General features: G+C 42.3%; 1 protein-coding gene and 1 long non-coding RNA gene across 5 annotated transcripts in view; one reads left to right on the forward strand and one right to left on the reverse strand.

The window, feature by feature from the left end:
* atl2 (atlastin GTPase 2) overlaps nt 1-14739 on the reverse strand; it is a 97792-nt gene extending 83053 nt beyond the window's left edge. For 2 of the 4 annotated variants that reach the window (XM_059986386.1, XM_059986388.1), the window contains exon 1: nt 14599-14739. In XM_059986386.1, the coding sequence (XP_059842369.1) occupies nt 14599-14686 (88 nt within the window). In that variant the 5' untranslated portion in view covers nt 14687-14739. Of the gene's footprint in view, nt 1-9798; nt 9950-14266; nt 14411-14598 lie in introns of those variants that run through there. The other 2 variants (XM_059986389.1, XM_059986387.1) reach the window with 2 other exon arrangements.
* On the forward strand, nt 14692-17737 carry LOC132403104 (uncharacterized). The gene is made up of 2 exons (XR_009515183.1): nt 14692-14830; nt 17358-17737. It is a non-coding gene; the product is annotated as an uncharacterized LOC132403104 (long non-coding RNA).
* Nucleotides 17738-19283: the final 1546 nt, after the last annotated feature.

A 19283-nucleotide genomic window follows, 5' to 3' on the forward strand; every position in this document is an offset into this window, starting at 1 on the left:
TTTAGTTGAGTTAAACAAAGGCACTATGCACTCACGCAGTGATGTGATTCTCTTGTCCACTTGTCCCTCCTAGCACTTATCCCGGCAAGCTGCCAAAGTACTACAATTGCCCAATCACCTTAATTCAAGACCCCAAATGGTCCTTCCAGGTGAGGCAACACTTCACCTGCCTATCTATTGGGTGTATCCAGTGTTCCCAATGCAGCCATCTTTACATTGATAAGATCTGTCATAAATTGGGGGACTGCTTTCTCCTGCACCTCCACTCCTACCATCAAATGCAAAATTTCTCAGTGGCCAACCATTTTAATTTCCATTCCCACATGTCAGTCCATGGTCTCCTCATGTGCCACAATGGGGAGGAACAACAACATCTCATTCAGTCTGGGGAGCTTCCAACCTGATGGCATGAACATTGATTTCTCATTCTGGCAAAAAAAATTCCCCTCACCTTTCCCTCTTCTTCTACTCCCCACTCTGGCTTCTTACTTCTTCTAACCTATCTACTACCTCTCCCACCTTCTTCCCTTTCTCCCATGGCCCATTCTCTTCTATCAAATTCCTTTCTCTCCAGCCCTTTAACCTTTCCCACCCACCTGACTTCACATACCACCTAGCTATCCTCTTTCCCTTCAACTCCACCTTTTTATGTATTCTGGCATCCTCCCCCTTTTTTCCCCAGCCCTGAAAGATCTTGGCCCAAAACATCACTATTTATTAATTTCCATAGATGCTGCCTGACTTGGAGTTTCTTCAGCATTTTGCACGTGTTGCTTTGGATTTCCAGCAATTGCAGAATTCTTGTGTTTATGCATTTCCCTAAACAAACATTGGCAATATGCATTAACCAACAAAATTAATTATACATTGAACCTTGAACTAGTCTGCAAGTTCTGGCTGTATTCGAGTTCCAAACTGTGACTAATTTTCAAAATTGCGTACAGGCCATAAAAAGTTGTATATGAATAGCATACCCTGCCTTAAATCTCCTAATCAGCTCCTAATCCTACAACAAAAACTAAGGATGCACAAGCTGACAGGTAGTCCAACCATTTCTCTGTATGAAATGGATAACACAGTAATCTGCCCCATTGCAACATATTTACATGAACTTCTGTAGCTTATACAAGTTCATTTTCTATACAGTATGTCAATGGAAGTAAGCTAAATTCAGACTTGAAAGCAGATACTCAAGTAATTTTGTTACCAAAAACTTATACCCCCCCCCACCCTACGCTCAATTTGGTTTGCCATGTTATTTCTAGTTACTAGATCTTATTGCTTACTTTTAAGTTAACAGATGTTGTTGATTAACTTGTGTTGTTAAGCAATTAGCTGTCAACATCAGGTTGGCTATTATAATTGTTTGCGTATTTAGTCATTTATTAGTCAGAAGCACCACTATGAGTCAAAGGAATTTTAATCAAATTTGAACCCATCTTTCAAGAAAATGCCAAGTTCCACCTTCTTTTTACTCAGCTACTTGCATAATGTAACGTACTGATGAACAATAAAACCACCTTCAAACTATAACTTCACCAGGACTGGAGTTTGCCTACCTGCCTGGCTTAAACAGGAAAACTTTTGAGTGAGGGTGGAATAAGCACTAAGTTGATAAAATATTATAAAAGGATGTCATGTAACTGATTCAATAGTGGCAGGCAACTTAATAATGCTGGGTACAATACACAGAAAGAACCAAGATTATTAGATGCAACAATGGGAAGCTTAAACAGCAGGAAATAATTCACTACTGTATGATACTCATAAGCTCTTACACTCACTTCCACAATTCTTAATGAATAGCCACATACAATTCCAATCACCCAACCACAAGGATATGCACCAGGAATGACTCAAGTAATTAAACAAAATTTAGTTTACAAAAAAATGTAAATCCAAAAACTTAATGGCTACAGAAGAATGGGTTGAGAGGTTTGATCAAATGGTAAAACAGACTCAGTGGATCAAACAGCCTAACTCTACTTCTATATCTTATGGTCTTGGGGCAGTAAATACAATCGTCCACATGCTACCAGTCTGGCTGCATGTCTGTCATTAAAGGGAAAAATAAATTAATGTGGGCATGCGACATTTTCAGTCAAAGCTCCTTCCACACAGGTACCACAAAGCCTTTGTCACTGCTGATGTCAGAACCTGACCTGCCCAGAACCAACACAGAGTGGTGGTACTGGTAATACGGTGGTGAAAGTGTCTGGCATGCTGGCCTCCAGTCTGGGCACCGAGTATAGGAGTTAGGTGTTAAATAAAAAGATTTACAAGAAAGTTGCCAGCACTCAAAGGGCTGAGTTATTGATTGAAGAGTAGGAAACTGAGAGGTGACTTCATAGCAATGTAAAATTCTTGGCGCATAGAGGGGGTTTCTGTGCTATATAACTATTATAATTGTTTGTAATATTTAGTCATTTATTAGTCAGAAGCATCTTTATGAGTCAAAGGCATTTTAAAGAATATTTGAACCCATCTTTCAAGAGAACACTGAGAAGTACCATCTTTTTACTCAGCTCCTGTAACATGTTAGTGAACAATAAAATCACCTTCAAACTACAACTACATCATCATCTGAGTGGACAGAGTTAGAGTGGTGATCTTGAGGCTTTAACTCTTTGTGGCTTTAGTCAGAAAGTAAAAAACAAAAAGCTGTAGGTAAAGTTTTTTTATCCCCACTATCCTTCTTTATGTCTGCCCAGTTAGGAAATAGAGATGGCAGGCAGGATAGTTGAATGCTCCTCTTGAGATCTGGGAAGGCAGGGAGTTCTTCAGTGCACCTGACAGCTACAACAGCAAGTGCATTCAGCTGCATCTTCTACAACTCCACATTAAGGAGTTGGGAGTTGGAGCTGGAAATGGACGAACTCCAGATCATCCAGAAAGCCGAGGGAGTGATAGGACAGTACATATAGAGAGGTAGTTACACCCACTGTGCAGGACACAGGAGACTGGGTGACAGTCAGGAAGAGGAAAGGGGTTAAGGAGCCGATGCCCTTTTGGCCATCCCCCTCAACAACAGATGTACCACTTTGGATAATATTGGGGGGTGGGCGAAGTAGATAACATAACAGTCACAGCAGTCAGGCCTTTGGCACCACATCTGCCTCTGTGACTCAGAAGGCGGGGGGGGGGGGTAAAGAAAGAGGTGAGCTGTGGTAATAATGGGGTTCGTTAGTTAGGGAAACAGACAAGAGGTTCTGTGTGTGGGCGAGAACGGGATACCTGGATGGTACGTTGCCTCCCAGGTGCCTGGGTCCAGGGTATCTCAGATTGAGTTCTCAGCATTCTTCAGTGGGATGGTGAACAGCCAGAAGTCATGACCCACATAGGTACCAATGTCATGGGTAGGATAAGTGATGTGGTTCTGCACAAGGAGTTACATGCCAAGTTAAAGAGCAGGGCCTTCAAGGTTGTGATTTTAGGATTGCTACCTGTGCCACGTGCTAGTGAGCAGCACTAGAGTTTAACATGCAGCTAAAGAGTTGGTGTAGGAATGAGGCATATGATTTTTGGCTCTCTTCCAAGGAAGTGGGGCCTGTATAGAAGGGACGGTTTGCACCTGAACTGGAAGGGGGCTAATATTCTGTCAGGAAGGTTTGCTAATACTGCACAGTGGGATTTAAGCTAGAGTTTCAGGGGGATGGGAACCAGAGTGAGAGTGGAGAGGCTGTGGAGGCTGATTTTCATAAGACCTCAGACAAGGTCAGGTATCAAAATGCTGAGTATGGTGTGACTAGTACACTAAGCAGTGTACATTTCAATGCAAGTAGTATTCTAGGAAAGGTGGATGAGCTCAGGGCACAGATCAACACCTGGAATTATGACATTGCAGCCATTAGTGAGACTTGGTCATACAAGGGGTAGGACTGGCAGCTCAATATTCCAGGGTTCTGTTATTTAGATGTGACAGAGCAGGAAGGATTAAAGGAGGGGTGCCGTTACTAGTCAAAGAAAATATCACCCAGTGCTCCAACAGGACAGACTGGAGATTCAGTCATTTGGAATTCAGGATGAGGTAGCAATGTGGATTAAACATTGGCTTTGTGGTAGAACCCAGAGAGTTGTAGTAGATGGCGGTCTCTGACTGGAAGTTGGTGACTAGTGGTGTGCTGCAGGGATCAGTGCTCGATCCTTTGTTGTATGTCATCTACATTGATGATCTGGATGATAATGTGGTTAACTGGATCAGCAAATTTGCAGATACTAAGATTGGAAGTATAGTGGACTGTGGGGAAGGTTATCTTGGCTCACAGAGGATCTGCATCAGCTGGAAAAAATTAGGCTGAAAAATGGCAGATGTAATTTATGCAGACAAGTGTGAGGTCTCGCACTTAGGTAGGACTAACCAGGGTAGGTTTACACAGTGAAAAACAGGACACCAAAGAGTGTGGTAGAAAAAAGATCTGGAAATACAGTTCCATAATTCATTGAAAGTGGCATCACAGGTAGATAGGCACAGAAAGAAAGCTTTTGGCACATTGGCCTTCATAAATCACAGTATTGAGTACAGGAGATGGTATATTACATTAAAGTTGTATAAAATGTTAGTGAGGGCAAATTTGGAGTATTGTGCGCAGTGTTGGTCACCTACCCACAGGAAAGATGTAAATAAGGTTGAAAGAATACAGAAAATTTACAAGGATGTTGTCAGATCTGCAAGATGAGGGTTATAAGGGAAAATGGAATGGGCTAAGACTACATTCCTTAGAATATAGAAGATTGAGTAGGTTTGATATACACAGTAATGAGGGGTATAGATAGGGAAAACACAAGCATACTTTTTCAACCAAGGTTGGGAGGAACCACAACCAGAGGTCATGGGTTACAGATGAAAGGTGAGGAGTTTAAGGGGAACATGAGGGGAAACTCTTCATTCAAAGGTCTTGAGTGTGTGGAATGAGTTGCTGGCACAAGTAAATGGATAGTAGGAGCATGGAGGACTGTGGTCCCAGTGCAAGTCAAGGGGAGTAGGAAATTTAATGGTTTCAGCATGGACTAGGTGGGCCAAAGAGCCTGTTTTTATGCCGTACTTCAAATCAAATCATGCAAAGTTCAACATTTCAGGAGTTTCCTTAGAACTGTGGAAGTTTTATGCCTGCTTGCAATTTTCTTTAACTATAACACTTCATTAGTGTATCCAGAATTATACAAGTCCAGGTACGACCTACAGAAGGCTATTATAAGAGCACAAAAACAATTCCACTTGAAGTCAGATGGAATCAGATGCATTTCAGCTCCTGCAGGGGTTACAAGCCATTACCTCCTACAAGGCAAAACCTAACATGAAAGGTTATGATGCTTCACTTGCAGATGAGCTGAACGCCTTTTATGCACGCTTTGAAAGGGAGAAGAAAATTAGACTGTGTGAATCCCTACAGCCTCAGCAGCTTATATCAGAATATCTTTCAAGAGGATGAACCCACAGAACCATCAGGCCCCTAAGGGCATTAAAAACCTGTGCCAACCAACTGGCAGGAGTATTCAAGGAGATCTTTCATCTCAATACTGCAGCTGGCGTCTCCTCACCTGCTTCAAAAGGATGACAATAAGAACATTTTCTACTGGTCTACTCCCTACTCCCCTTTCTTCCAAAAGCACCAAAGCCTCTGTGCCTCCCTCTGCAACTGGATCCTTGACATCCTCTCTGGGAGACTAGTCAGTGTGGATCTGAAATAACTCTGCACGGACAATCAACAATGGCACATCTCAGGGCTGTGTGCTTAGCCCCCTGCTCTACTCTCTCTACACCTATGACTGTGTGGTTAGGAACAGCTCAAACACCGTCAATAAATTTGCCTATAACAACTATTGGCAGAATATTAGATGGTGATATGGTGGCGAGATAGACCAGCTGTTTCAGTTGTGTCACAACAACAACCCTGCACTAAATGTCCGTAAGACCAAGGAACTGATTGTAGAAATTCAGAAAGGGAACATACTCAGTTCCCATTGTGGAATCAGCAGTGGAAATAGTGAGCATGTGCAAATTCCTGGGTGACAACATCTCTGAAGAACCTATCCTGGGCCCAACATACTGATCCAATACAAAGAAGGTACAACAGAGGCTATATTTTGAGGCAACTTGGCCTGTCACCAAAGACTCACAACTTTCTACATACTTTCGATGCTCGGTGTCAGAGGCTCGAAGTTTTTCAGACGGACTCAGAGTTGGCTGTGGTCGGATGCTTCCAGAGGCTGCATCAGGAAGCTTTCCAGCGCTGGAGGTTCATGGCAGGAAGTTTTTCTTCCTTCCACAGTCGACAAGAGATGATGGGCTATCGAGGACTTTGAGACTTACTTTTACCGTGTCCATGGTCCGCCCTTATCAAATTACGGCATTCCTTTGCACTGTTGTAACTATATGTTATAATTATGTGGTTTACGTACGTTAGTCTTGGTCTGTCTTGTGTTTGTGATATCATACTGGAGGAACATTGTATCGTTTCTTAATGCATGCATTACTAAATGACAATAAACGAGGACTGAGTGTCCTCACAATCTAATCTAATAATCTAATCATGGTTCCCCAGGGTTGCATGCTCAGTCCACACACAGCTCGAACCATATCATCAAGTTTGCCGATGACACCACCGTGGTGTGCCATCAGCAAGAACAACAAGTCAGCTTACAGAGAGGAGGTGCAGCGGCTAACGGACTGGTGCAGAGCTAACAAACTGTCTCTTAATGTGAACAAGAGAGATGGTTGTTGACTTCAGGATGGCACGGAGCGACCACTCCCTGCTGAACATCAATGGCTCCTCGGTAGAGATCATAAAGAGCACCAAATTTCTTGGTGTTCACCTGACGGAGAATCTCACCTGGTCCCTCAACACCAGCTCCATAGCAAAGAAAGCCCAGCAGCGTCTCTACTTTTTGCGAAGGCTGAGGAAAGTCCATCTCCCACCCCACATCCTCATCACATTCTACAGGGGTTATATTGAGAGCATCCTGAGCAACTGCATCACTGCCTGGTTCAGAAATTGTACCACCTCGAATCGCAAGACCCTGCAGCGGGTAGTGAGGTCAGCTGAGAAGATCATTGGGGTCTCTCTTCCTGCCATCACTGACATTTACACTATAACGCTGCATCCGCAAAGGAAACAGCATTATGAAGGACCCCATGCACCCCTCATACAATCTCTTCTCCCTCCTGCCGTCTGGGAAAAGGCTCCGAAGCATTCGGGCTCTTACAACCAGACTATATAACAGTTTCTTCCCCCAAGCTATCAGACTCAATACCCGAAGCCTGGACTGACACCTTGCCCTATTGTCCTGTTTATTATTTATTGTAATGTCTGTGCTGTTTTTGTGCACTTTATGCAGTCCTGTGTAGGTCTGTAGTCTAGTATAGCTTTCTCTGTGTTTTTTTTATTACGTAGTTCAGTCCAGTTTTTGTACTGTGTCATGTAAACCATGGTCCGGAAAAACGGTGTCTCATTTTTACTATGCACTGTACCAGCAGTTATGGTCGAAATGACAATAAAAGTTGACTTGACTTGACTAGACTAATAAGTACCAAGGCGAGCATTCTAACTGGTTGCATGGAGGGGTCACTGCATGATTGAATAAAGATGTGGAAAGTTATAAATTTAGCCAGTTCCATCATGGGCACTAGCCTCCCCAGCATCCAGGACACCTTCAAAAGACAATGCCTCAAATTTCAGCATTCATAATTAAGTCAACACCCAAGACACCCCCTCTTCTCATTTCTATCAAGGTGGTGGCACAAGAGCTTGAAGACACTTGTTTCTGCAGAAAGAAAGAATTTAAGGTTGTATATTTTATACATTCTCTGGTATTAAATGGAACTATTAAACTATTCAATACAGTGGTCCCCAACCACCAAAGCATGTGCTACCAGGCCGCAAGGAAACAACATGATCTGGCGATATGAAATGATGAGTCAGCTGCACCTTTCCTCATTCCCAGTCACGCCACTGTTGAACTTGAACGCACTCAAGGTCATTACTCACGCGAGGTCATCAGTTGCCTAAACAGAGTCATACCCTCGCGCCAGGGATCACTGGTTGGCCTCGAGTAACCAGCCGCCTCGCGCAGCCGGCAAGAAGTGCCGTTGCTACCGTTCTGGAGCGCAGACAGATGAGCGGTGCCTCTAAACCTGTTTAGCACACCGAATGTTCGTGGGGAACCCAGTGCTAAAATATTCACAGATGACCTAATTCAGGCTCAAGGTTTCGTAAGTAGCAGAGCAGCTACCTTGCTACGATCTACTGAAAATCATCCCTCAAGCCAAACTCTTGTCAGTCAGTAGATCCTACCTACCTACAAGGGGGGCAGGCACGTGCACAGTTGCACTCCTCCTCGCTCTTCGGACTGCGACTGCCGCAGCCCTGGCACGGGGACCTCTGCCCTTACCTTGTCCTCTCACCCCACCCACGACCAGCTGCACCTGGCCAAGGCGTCTGGTGGGTGGGAAACTGGAGTTCAGGCCTGGAGGCTGTCTAACAAGGCAATGAAAACTGCTTCAGCACCTTAAGTCCAAGCACCCTGCACTTAATGACAAACCCATTGAGTTTTTTTTAAGCGGAAAAAACGTGAGCAGTGGGACAGAAACAAGTGCTAAAAGCCATGAAAACTAAATTGCGGAATAGACTGGACATAAGTAACCCCCTTTGAGTATCGCTCTCTCCCATCACCCCTCCATGGGACCATCTTGTTGCAGGGAAACAAGCCCAGGGCCCCCACAGATTCAGCGATATTGGTGTGTTGCAATGATTATATATATTCATACGAGGAAAATACGCGCAGTGTTAAATATTAAATTCATTAGATAAACCCTTTTAGAAATGAAACTGAATATATTAGCCACTTATTAAGTGACTCATTGTTAACTTATCACCTATATTCCGGTCATGATTAACACCCCCAAACATTGGCCGGCCCACAAGAATATTGTCAATATTAAACTGGTCCGCTGCGCAAAATTGGATGGAGACCTCTGATTCAATAGATCAAGTGCATCCTTGAAGATACAAGGCACAGAACTTATTTCCAGAATTTCCAGTAAGCCAGGAAAAGATTTTCACTGATGTGTATACCATATCATTATTAAAACGTGAACACAAATGCCATAAACCAGAGATCACTGCTCAACAATCAATTCAAATAAGTCAAAAACAAAATACTAACCTACACATGTTTGAATCACCAAATTTTATCAGAATTATTTGTCTATCTTGCTTCAAGTATGTAAACTGCATCACTTTACAATGGAAGTCAAGCATTGTCTCATAGGACACTACTCAGGTTAGTGAAATATAAATATGCATTTTACAATAGGCACTTCAATTGTATTAGCAGGATCCTACAAAACAAACAAGTTCAACTAGGTTAAAAAGAGTGTACAGTATTCTCAAAGAACACTGCCATTTCAATTACAACTCCAACAAAATAAATGCTCCAATTTCAAGTTGCTAGCCAAATTTTTACCTGTCATCAATTTCTGCAGAGAGGCATCAGAACCTGTTCTTCACAGGTCAGCCCATTTTCATCTTCCTCACCTTGCCCTCAATACAACAATGTCAGAAACAAGTTTACACTTGCTTGAGTTCAGAGTAAAGCTTCAATATAAACTAAATTCAAGCTCACTTGAATGGGGTTAATTGAATCAATAGACATTGACTAAAAAGTGATTTATTTTCTACTTTATTATATTACTTTAATTGGTTTATAGCTTGCTTTTAAAACATTAAAAAAAATCAATCATTGAAATCTACCTGAACAAATCTTAAACACTTCTATGAAACATATATTAAAGTAGCTTACAAAAGAATTTGGCAACAGCAATCTGTCAAAAGGCCATCTGTTCATTCTGAACAGACCTCAGGATCCAGAACTAAAAGCAAGTCACTGCCTGTAGCATGCTTCACCTTGCAGGACAGACAGTCAAGAATTGAAAGCTCCGTATCAGTTGGTCCTACAAAAGGCAAATGTAGACATGGGTAAAATGAAGGCCGTGAGCAAGATTGAGCAGAATCCAAATCATCATTTTTGGATTGGACTGGAAGAATTCCAATGGGTTCTGTAATTTTGGATAGCAGCAGTGGGACAAAGGTGATCCATCCCTGAATAAAAAGGCAATAAAGATTTTGGTCTTTGACAGCATGCAGGAAATAACCATTCTCATCCCTTGAATTATCATTCCCAATAAACAGAGCAATGAAGGTAAAGACATAACGTGTTAAATGCCAAAGACAAGAGGTTAAAATAAAATTATCTTTCTTAGAAGTATCACTATGGCAATGAAAGCAGTTAATTGTCATCAAGTGCAGTAATTTCATTTTTCACTTTCCGTTATCATTCCAAATTCTATTAACAGTCTCAGACATTCCAGTAAAAGGCATGGTACCAAGGATGGTTCTGTGGATTTTGGTTAATTGAGCCAGCAGTTAATCATGGTAACCACTTATTTGAGACAACTTTTAAAGAACAAAAACTAATCAAGAAAATAGCAGAGGTTCTCTTCATTTGTTTGGAACACTACACCACTTAACTGGGGCAGGAGACTGTTGTCAAAAAGTTTCTAACTTGTATCAAACACATGAGCTTGTTTAGCTGTTAGACACTACACCAAGCTCAGAGTTAACTGTTTTTAAATTGCACCAGTTGCATGTATTTGTGTTCAAAAAGCAGTGATTCTTGTTTTGCTGCTTATTTCTCACCAATTATTAGTGACATTTCAGAACTGTTGCACCTCATTGTGGTTTCAAGCATTTAGGTTTGGTGATGCCAGAAACCGCCAGGAGTGAAAATGAAACAATTTCACTGCTTCAACAAGTTAGGAACTACAAAGAATCTGCAGGTATTGACAATCAACTTGAATACTACTATGAAAATGAAGATTTGGAGGATGCAAACATGGAAAACATTGAATGATGGCAGTCCATTATTTACACAAGATATCTACGCTAATTATATTTATAATTAAAAGAATGTGGCAGCGTACACTGAATTCCTGTCAATAATCATTACAAACTAATAGTTTTCTAGTACTATAATATATTGATAGCATCCTAATTTGTTCAGTATTTAATTTAAATACATAATTTGTTACTCAGTTAAACTGCAGTTCATCTTTTTTGTATGTTTTTAACTATTTCCATGAAACTTCAGTTAATTGGAGCAGCCATTTAATTGGGCCAAAACGTACTGGTCCCGATTAAACAGATTCCACTGTGTTTGGAAATCAAACGACCTTCAGGTCAATACACTAGACATAATTGTCGAGTTTAGGCAGATGAACTAATTGAGAGTCAGAAATGGCTGCAAAAGGTCAAGACTGGGGATTCAGTTTACAAAATGTATGAACCACTGTCAAGGTTAGTAATACCACACAAAATGCTACAGGTTATATAGCATCTATTGAGAGGAATAAACAGTGGACATATCAGGTGTTTGTATTAGTATTTATTACCTACTGCGAATGACTGCAAATGGTGACTTCTTCAATGCAATTAGGTAATGCTGATGGGGAGGATATTTCAAAATTTAGGGGGCTGCATTCCAAGAAATGTCTATTACAATTATGCTGTAACACAAAGTATTATCAGCTATACAATGTCACAAAATGAGGAAAAACAAATATTTATTTGCTTTCCCCTCTACCAAACTCAGAAATATTATTCTATCTCAAACTTTAGGGCAGTGTTTTGTGAATTCTGTTACAAGTGAACATCTGCTACATGAACAGTGTTGACGTAAATTGCATTTAGGCAGCTGAGCAATTCAAATGCTATTCCCATTCACCTTCTGGCCTTGTGAAATTTGTTCTGGATACATTAACTATCTCCACAAATATTGGTGGTGCATTTTAGAAGTGATACATAGCAACAATAGAGTGCCAGTAGTGAAAAGAAGCAAATATTTAGACCTGGGTACCAATCAAACAGCTTTGTCCTGCATGCTATTGGGCTTCAGATGTTGCAAAAGCTGCACTTATCTAGGCAAGCAGATATATTCTGTTCAATTCCACATGCACATTGCAGATGGCCAAATAAAAAGATTTGGAGTCAGGATACCAGACAGACAGAAAACCCAGTGTCAATTCCCTTTGACTTTAGATTTCACAAGGACTTAATCCCAAAAATCAAATTACACTATGACTGCAAATTTAGATTCAAGCAATTAAATTTTGTCCCACAACTAAAAGGCATGCTAGTTGGTAGGATAAAGGTAATTATAGATTACCCCTAGGGTAGGTGAATGGTAAGAGAATCAGAATTGATGGGTATTCAAGATGGAATAGGTTGCAGGGAATAAATGGGGAAAGGGTCTGATGAGTTTGTTCTGAAAGGCAGGAGAGACTTGATGGATAGAAAGTCTTCCTGTATTATAAGGATACTGAATGCTGCCTTTATTTCAAGAGCAGTGACTCAATTGTAACACTTGACTAGCTAGCTGATCCTGACAAAATGCAAGCTTCAGTACACAGGTTACAGAGAGGTGCCATGACATCTTCCATCATTAATGATCAAGAACATGGATAATTCTCCACATTTTGGAGTAATGGCAGTGTACTGGCACAGCCTGGACAAAAGTGCAGGTTGTTCTCAAAATAAAACTGGAACTACAGCCATGATGCAAGCAGGTCCTGTAGGTTTTGCAGTATCCACCCTTGTCGTTGTTTTATGATTGTGGGAGAAAGCTGAAAATAATCACCCACTCAATTTTAGATGATCAGTTGCAAATACTTGACTCACTGTCGACTCAAAAGCTAAAGGCTTTGCATTGGCAAGGCTGGGGATTCTGAGGCCTCCTTCCATTACCCATCCATTGGTCTACCATCATTCCCAATCGGACACAACTCCATTAACAAATCTTGAACTGATTAAATTGGTTGCGATTTCTCAAAGTTACATTTATTAACTTTACATTTAGAGATAAAGCATGATAACAGGCTCTTCTGGCCAAGTGAAGGTTCAAGGAATGGAGCACAAGTGGCAAAGCAGTTAATGTCAACAATTACAGAACCAGCAATCTGGGTTCAATTCCACCACTATCCATGGCCCATGTGGGTTTCCTCCCACATTCCAAACACCAATGAGTTGTTGAAAGTTGATTAGCACATATTTTGTCCTGTTTTGTAGTTATGTCCATTGCATGCTGCTTGGTTCATTTAGCACGGTGTTGCAACTTTGTCAGGTTCATCTCTCATTTCCATGTGTTCCTCACACTACTGTCAATGGGTCCTCCGATAATATTCATTAAATCAAGATCAACATTCGTGAAGGCTGTCTGTCCGACCAAGAGGTTTTAGCATGTGCAGGAATACAATCCTCCAGGTGGTCTGCAGATATTAGGGTACTACCATGTTGAAACAGTAAATGCAGCCAATCAGTGCTGGAAGAGCTCTTATGAGGGACAACTGGCATGAAACATTAGTTCTAGTTCTGCTAAGACGTCATGAGAGCAAAACTATTTCAGCTGGGAGCCATAATTGGGTTTGAACAAGATGCTCCTCTTTTTCACGCAATGGAATAACGGACTAGCAAGGTGGTGAAACGAACACAAGCAGAAGATTATTCACATTCCACCCAATTTCAACCCACTATGTTGTATTTTAAGTAATATAAATGTTTTATTCTCTTAGCTTCTTTGCTAGGGGGTGGAGATTTTTTTCAGGTAAAACCGGGATCGACTCGAGTCACTTGCCTCCGCCCGGGGGAAGTATTTTTTTAAAAGAGCCATGTGTCTAAAAGTGATTGCATAACACTTTGCTACTGGAATGCAGGCCGGAGGAGAGGGGAAAGGCAGGGCAGTGTAAAGGGCGCAGAGCGGTGACAGGAGCCGACGAGATGAACTTTAATAACCGTGGCAGGGGACGTTCCCCTAGGACATGGGGCGGCGGAGACGTCGGTTCATACACTGTGTTGCAGAGATTGCCTGCCTCCCTCCCGGGCCCCGACACCTTGCAATTTCTCTGGCCACAATGTCGGGAGGAAGGACATGCTTCCCGCAGGGGAAGGGAGTGGGGTACATCCCGATCGGTGTGAGGGGGCAAATCTCAGGCATGCACGGAATTAAAGCAAGATATCAGAACAGCGGAGTCGCGATTGCAGCGGCCGCGCAGGATCACTTGCGGGCCGCCGTACCTGCCGCCAAGTTACTAGCAGACGATAAACGGCTCCTCGCCTCCGTTCACCACCCACCTCCCACCACCCCGTAGGTTCACGTGAAAACTTCCTTACTCCGTCGCAAAATAAAACTAAACAGCGTTTCTTTCATTCCCACTCACCGGCGCTCCGTCCCCGGGACCTCCGGCGCCCCAATCGCCTTTGCTCGGACTGCTGCGCCCTTTTCAACAGCATTTTTTTTCTGCGCCCCCCCCCTCCAGAGCGATCTTCCACCCCCCCTCCGCGTGAGAACGACCGGCTCACCGCGCCTGCGCGCTGACCGAGGACTCGCTTCCCCCCGCCCTCCCTTCGCGCGAGGGAGCGCGCGCGCCGCCGTTCAAACTCTCATCGGGCGGCCCAGTTAACGAACTTTACTTCCCCCCCCCTCCCCCTCCCCCGTCCGCCGCCACGAGCCGGCCCTCCGGGAAGCCCGCGGGAGGAGCGGGAACGTTACCCTCGGTGCTGGAATTGCCGTCGTCGCCGCCGCCGCCGCTGCCACGGCGGCAGATACGCGGACCTCTCCACTCGGCACCCGCCGCCATCTTCTCTTGAGTTTAAATCCAGAACGCCACTGACGTCAAAGGATGACAGCGGCCCTTTTTATCAGCGCGGCTCCGCCGGGGCACAGGCAGCTGGCGACGCCGCGGGGTCCTAGCGCCCCCCGCCTTACGGCCGCCGGTGATGAGGTAAACGTGTGGGTGGGGAAGGAAAGCAAGATCGGTTACCAGCCGATAAGAACATAATTCCACCTTGACACAATGATTGCAGTTCATCTCTAACAGTTCAGGTCTCCCCCCAAAAAATAGGTTAGATGCAAAATTAATAAGCTCAAATGAATGAGTCCTGTTCGTGTGACGGAAGTCACATGCTCTTGACAGCACGCTAAAAAGAAACATATCGAGAAACACTTATGTTTGGATCAGTACGGCGTGCGGACGTTAATTCCTGAATGCTGTGGATGTTGCAAGTCACGTTTGATCATGTAGTGCTCTCACCGCACAGTCAATATTTTTAAGAATAAATGCACGTTAAACATAATCGATCATATGTGCTCTTCGGGTGAAATAACGTATTTTGTTTCCCGAAACAGGAATGAAACCGCAATGAAATTCTGTTCCAGCCTTAGTTTCAAGGGTTGTTTATGTAAGGCTTTACTAAATTCGCTTTATAAGATGAAAGAGAAAACAAAGTATTTGCTACTTCACCCAGTTTGCAGTAATGAATGGCGATCATTGTGAGTACATTCATGTGACATGCAGAGAACTTCTACATAACTACTGACATTTGTGAGTACAAGAGGCAGGTTATAAAGGGATTCAAACAAATATAACTGCGTTTATTTGCACAGTTGTGGGAATAGGTCACATTCTTCCAATCAAGGTCAATCTCCAGCCAAATGTAGAGAAATAATACATTTGCAAAATCCTGATTTTACAGGCTCCACTCATTACAATGGATGATTTAAAAAACGACGCAATTAAATATAAAAAAAAGTAGTCCATACATCCCCTCAAGTCTGTCCATTAGAATGTAACTAATTTGGCTAATCACCTCAGTTCCATTTTCCTACAGAACATGCATAATATCTAGTCCAACAATTCATCCATATCAGGCTTAATATATAGTACAAAGGTCTGGCTCAAAGATTTACAGCCTTTTGAAAGAAGAAATGCATCATCATCCCTTTCCTTGTGACTCTGTTCCTTGGTTCTAGATTCACCCGCCAAGGGAAACATAGCACTTGAGATGAAGCAGAAAACATCAGAATACTCAGCAGTACAGATGGCATCTGCAGAAAAACAGCCAGTTAACCTTTCAGGTCTGAGAATCTCTGTCTACCCTACCCTATTGAGGACATCTTCAAAAGGCAGTGGTTAAGAAGACGGTATTCATCGTTAACGAACCTCACCTTCTGGGACATGGCCTCATCTCATTGCTACCATAAGGGAGAAGGTACAGGAGCCTGCTAACCAACACAGCCATTTAGGAACAACTTCTTCCCCTCCTGCATCAGATTCCTGACTGGTCCATGAATCCATGAACACAACCTCACTATTCTTTTCCAGCACTACTTAATTATTTTATTTTTTATTGTAACTTACAGAAATGTTTTGTCTTGCACTATACTGCTGTCACAAAACAACAAATTACACAACAATATGTCAATGATAATAGACTTAATTCTGATTCTGATCCAGCCCCCTGGAATATTAGATGTTTCCATAAGATTATCTCTCATTCTTCTAAACTCTAGAAGCAGTAGAGCAATCTTCTTAGCAACACACACAAAATGCTGGAGGAACTCGGCAGGGCAGGCAGCATCTATGCAAAAGAGTACAGCTGACATTTCGGGCGGAAACTCTTCAGCGGGACAAAGGCTCTGAGGGATTGAGGGCTCTGGGAAACTGGCACAGAAGAGGCATTGTAACCTGAGGCAGATCATCCATGATGATATTGAATGGCAGGGCAGGCTTGAGCATTCAGTGATCTTCTCCTATTTCCTTATTTTCTCATACTTCATTAAATACAATCATTACATTTATTGATTGCACAATCTGACCATTACAAAATAAATCTGTTCACACAACTATTAAATTCTAAAAGTCCCCCTGGCTTAAAGTGCAAAAGATTCCAGGGTTTAACTCTGTTTAGGTCAGTTAAACATCAATGCAGGAAAATTCGACCACATTTTATTTCCTGATACGATTATTTCCATCATCTGATCAAAACTGGCATAAGCCAGTGAAACAGCATCAACCTAATACATAATACAGTTAACACAAAACATCCAACAGTTTTTTGTAGGGGCATGATTGAACAAAATTTAGAATAAGCAACTGAAAACTTGGTCAGAGAGGAATTTCTTAAGGTGTACAATGGATACTGGTTAATTGGGGAATCAGTTGATTGAGACAGTCACTTACTTGGGACAACTCTTAAAGAACAAAAATTAATTGAGAAAATAGCAGGGACTCCATTCATTCATTTATTTGGGACACTATGGTGTTTAATTGGGACAGGAGACTGTTGCCAAACAGTTTCTAACCAGTGTTAGTCATGTGCACTTATGTGACACTCACCATGCTTAGACCAAACAGGTTTTAAATAGTGTCAGTTGTGTGTCTTTGTGTTCAAAAAGCGATGATTTTTCCCACTATTAGTTGGTGAGAAATAAACAGTAAGGCAATTCAAAATTGTTTTTCCTTACTGCAGTTTCAAGCATTCAGGCTTGGAGATGCCAGAAGCAGCCGGGAGTGAAAATGAAATGATTTCACAACTTCAGCAAGTTAGGAACTACGAAGAATATGAAGGTATCGACAATCATTTGGAATGTTACAACAAAAATGAAGATTTGGAGGATACAATCGTCAAAAGGATTATATGAAGGCAGTCCATGATTTGTAATTGGTGTCTATGCTGATTTTGTTAATTTAGAGTCAATCAAAAGAACATGGCAGCTTACATTGAATTAATTCCTCCATTGATAACTATTAGGAACTGATACGCAGTTTAAAAGTATTGACAGTGTTCTAATTTGCTCTGTATTTCATTTAAGTACATAATTTGTTGTTCAATTAAAGGGTAGTTTGTGACTTTTTTATACATTTCTAAATATGTCCATGAAACTTCAGTTGATTGGGCCAAAATGTACTGGTCCCAATGTGTTCTAATTGATCAGAAGTCACTGTATATCAAAGGAGGAGAGAGGTGGAGGAGCAGAGAGACTTAACAATGGAATTTCAGAACTTACAACTTCAGTGACTGAAGTTGTAGCCTTCAGTACCAGAGTATATTGAGTTAGCACCATGGAAGGAGGTCTATTAGCCCATTTCATTTATGCCAACTGAGATGTCTGTCTGAGCTAGTCTCATTTGCCTGTGTTTGGCAAATATTCCTCTAGGCCTTTTTTTTAGTCCATGTACCTGTCCAAATAACTTTTAAACATTGTATTTGTACCTCCTCTGCAGATCATCCCATACACCTACTACCCAGAAGCTTCCCCTCAGTCCCTTTAACATTTCTTCTCTCTTATCTTAAATCAATGCCCTCCAGTTTTAGACTCTTCTGCTCTGAAACTCTGCTGCCATGCAGGTATACCCACTCATGGAGAAGGCTTCGGGAGTAAACCCCAAGGAAACATCTGGAGCCGGGGTCCTTAAAGCAGCCCTACGTTGAGTTCAACGTTGACTGGCAACTCCTGTGATGCCTCTGATGCCAAACTGTATCAGCGTCCACCGTTTCTTTTGATTCATCAGCTGCATGGAGAGGAGGAACCTGCTGCATGGGCAACAACTTGCTCTCCATATTGTACTAGCCAGAAAGCACGTCAATGTTCAACTCTGACCATTAGAGGACCTCACTAAGAAAAAGAGTGTGACTATCCACCTCATCTACTTTCCTCTTGATTTTATATAACCTTGGTAAGCTCACCACTCAACATCCTACTCTCCAAGAAAAAAAGAACATATCAAATATCTAACTCTCAAGCTGTCAAGTCCTGGTCCTCTCAAAATTATTTTGTGTCCTCTCCAGTTCGATAACATCTCTACAGCTCAGTGACCAGACCTAAACACAAAAGTAGTCAGAATTAGAGGAGCAGAGATATTAGGAGGTTGAAGGAGACTGCAGGGATAGGGAGAGGACTATATATTGACTGGAAATGTACAGTTCTGGAAAAGACCACTCTAAGAAATATACCAATGGCAACTTGGTAAGAACTTTTATCAAATTATCAAACAAGGACACTATTTCTGGATTTCAGCTTGCCATTAACCACTATTGTGCCACAGACCTTGGTGAACAAATTCCTAGTCCTTGGTCTAAATACACTGCTGAGCGACTGGGCATTGGACTATCTAACTAACAGACCTCAGTCAGGATGCACAACTGTTCCATCATCCTCAACATGGGTGCCATCTCAGGGCTGTGTGCTGAGCCCATTGCTGTATACCCCGCTCACACCCAAGTAATCGCCAAGTTCACTGATGACAAGACATTGACGGGCTCATTACCAACAATGATGAAACAGTCTACAGAGAGGAAGTGCAAGAGTTTGAAGCCAGATGCCAGGCAAATAACATCTTCTTCAATGTCAACAAGACAAAAAAGATGGTTATCAACTAAAGGAGAATTCGCAGC

The sequence above is a fragment of the Hypanus sabinus genome, chromosome 12 (assembly GCF_030144855.1).
Source record: "Hypanus sabinus isolate sHypSab1 chromosome 12, sHypSab1.hap1, whole genome shotgun sequence".
Classification (NCBI taxonomy): Eukaryota; Metazoa; Chordata; class Chondrichthyes; order Myliobatiformes; family Dasyatidae; genus Hypanus; species Hypanus sabinus.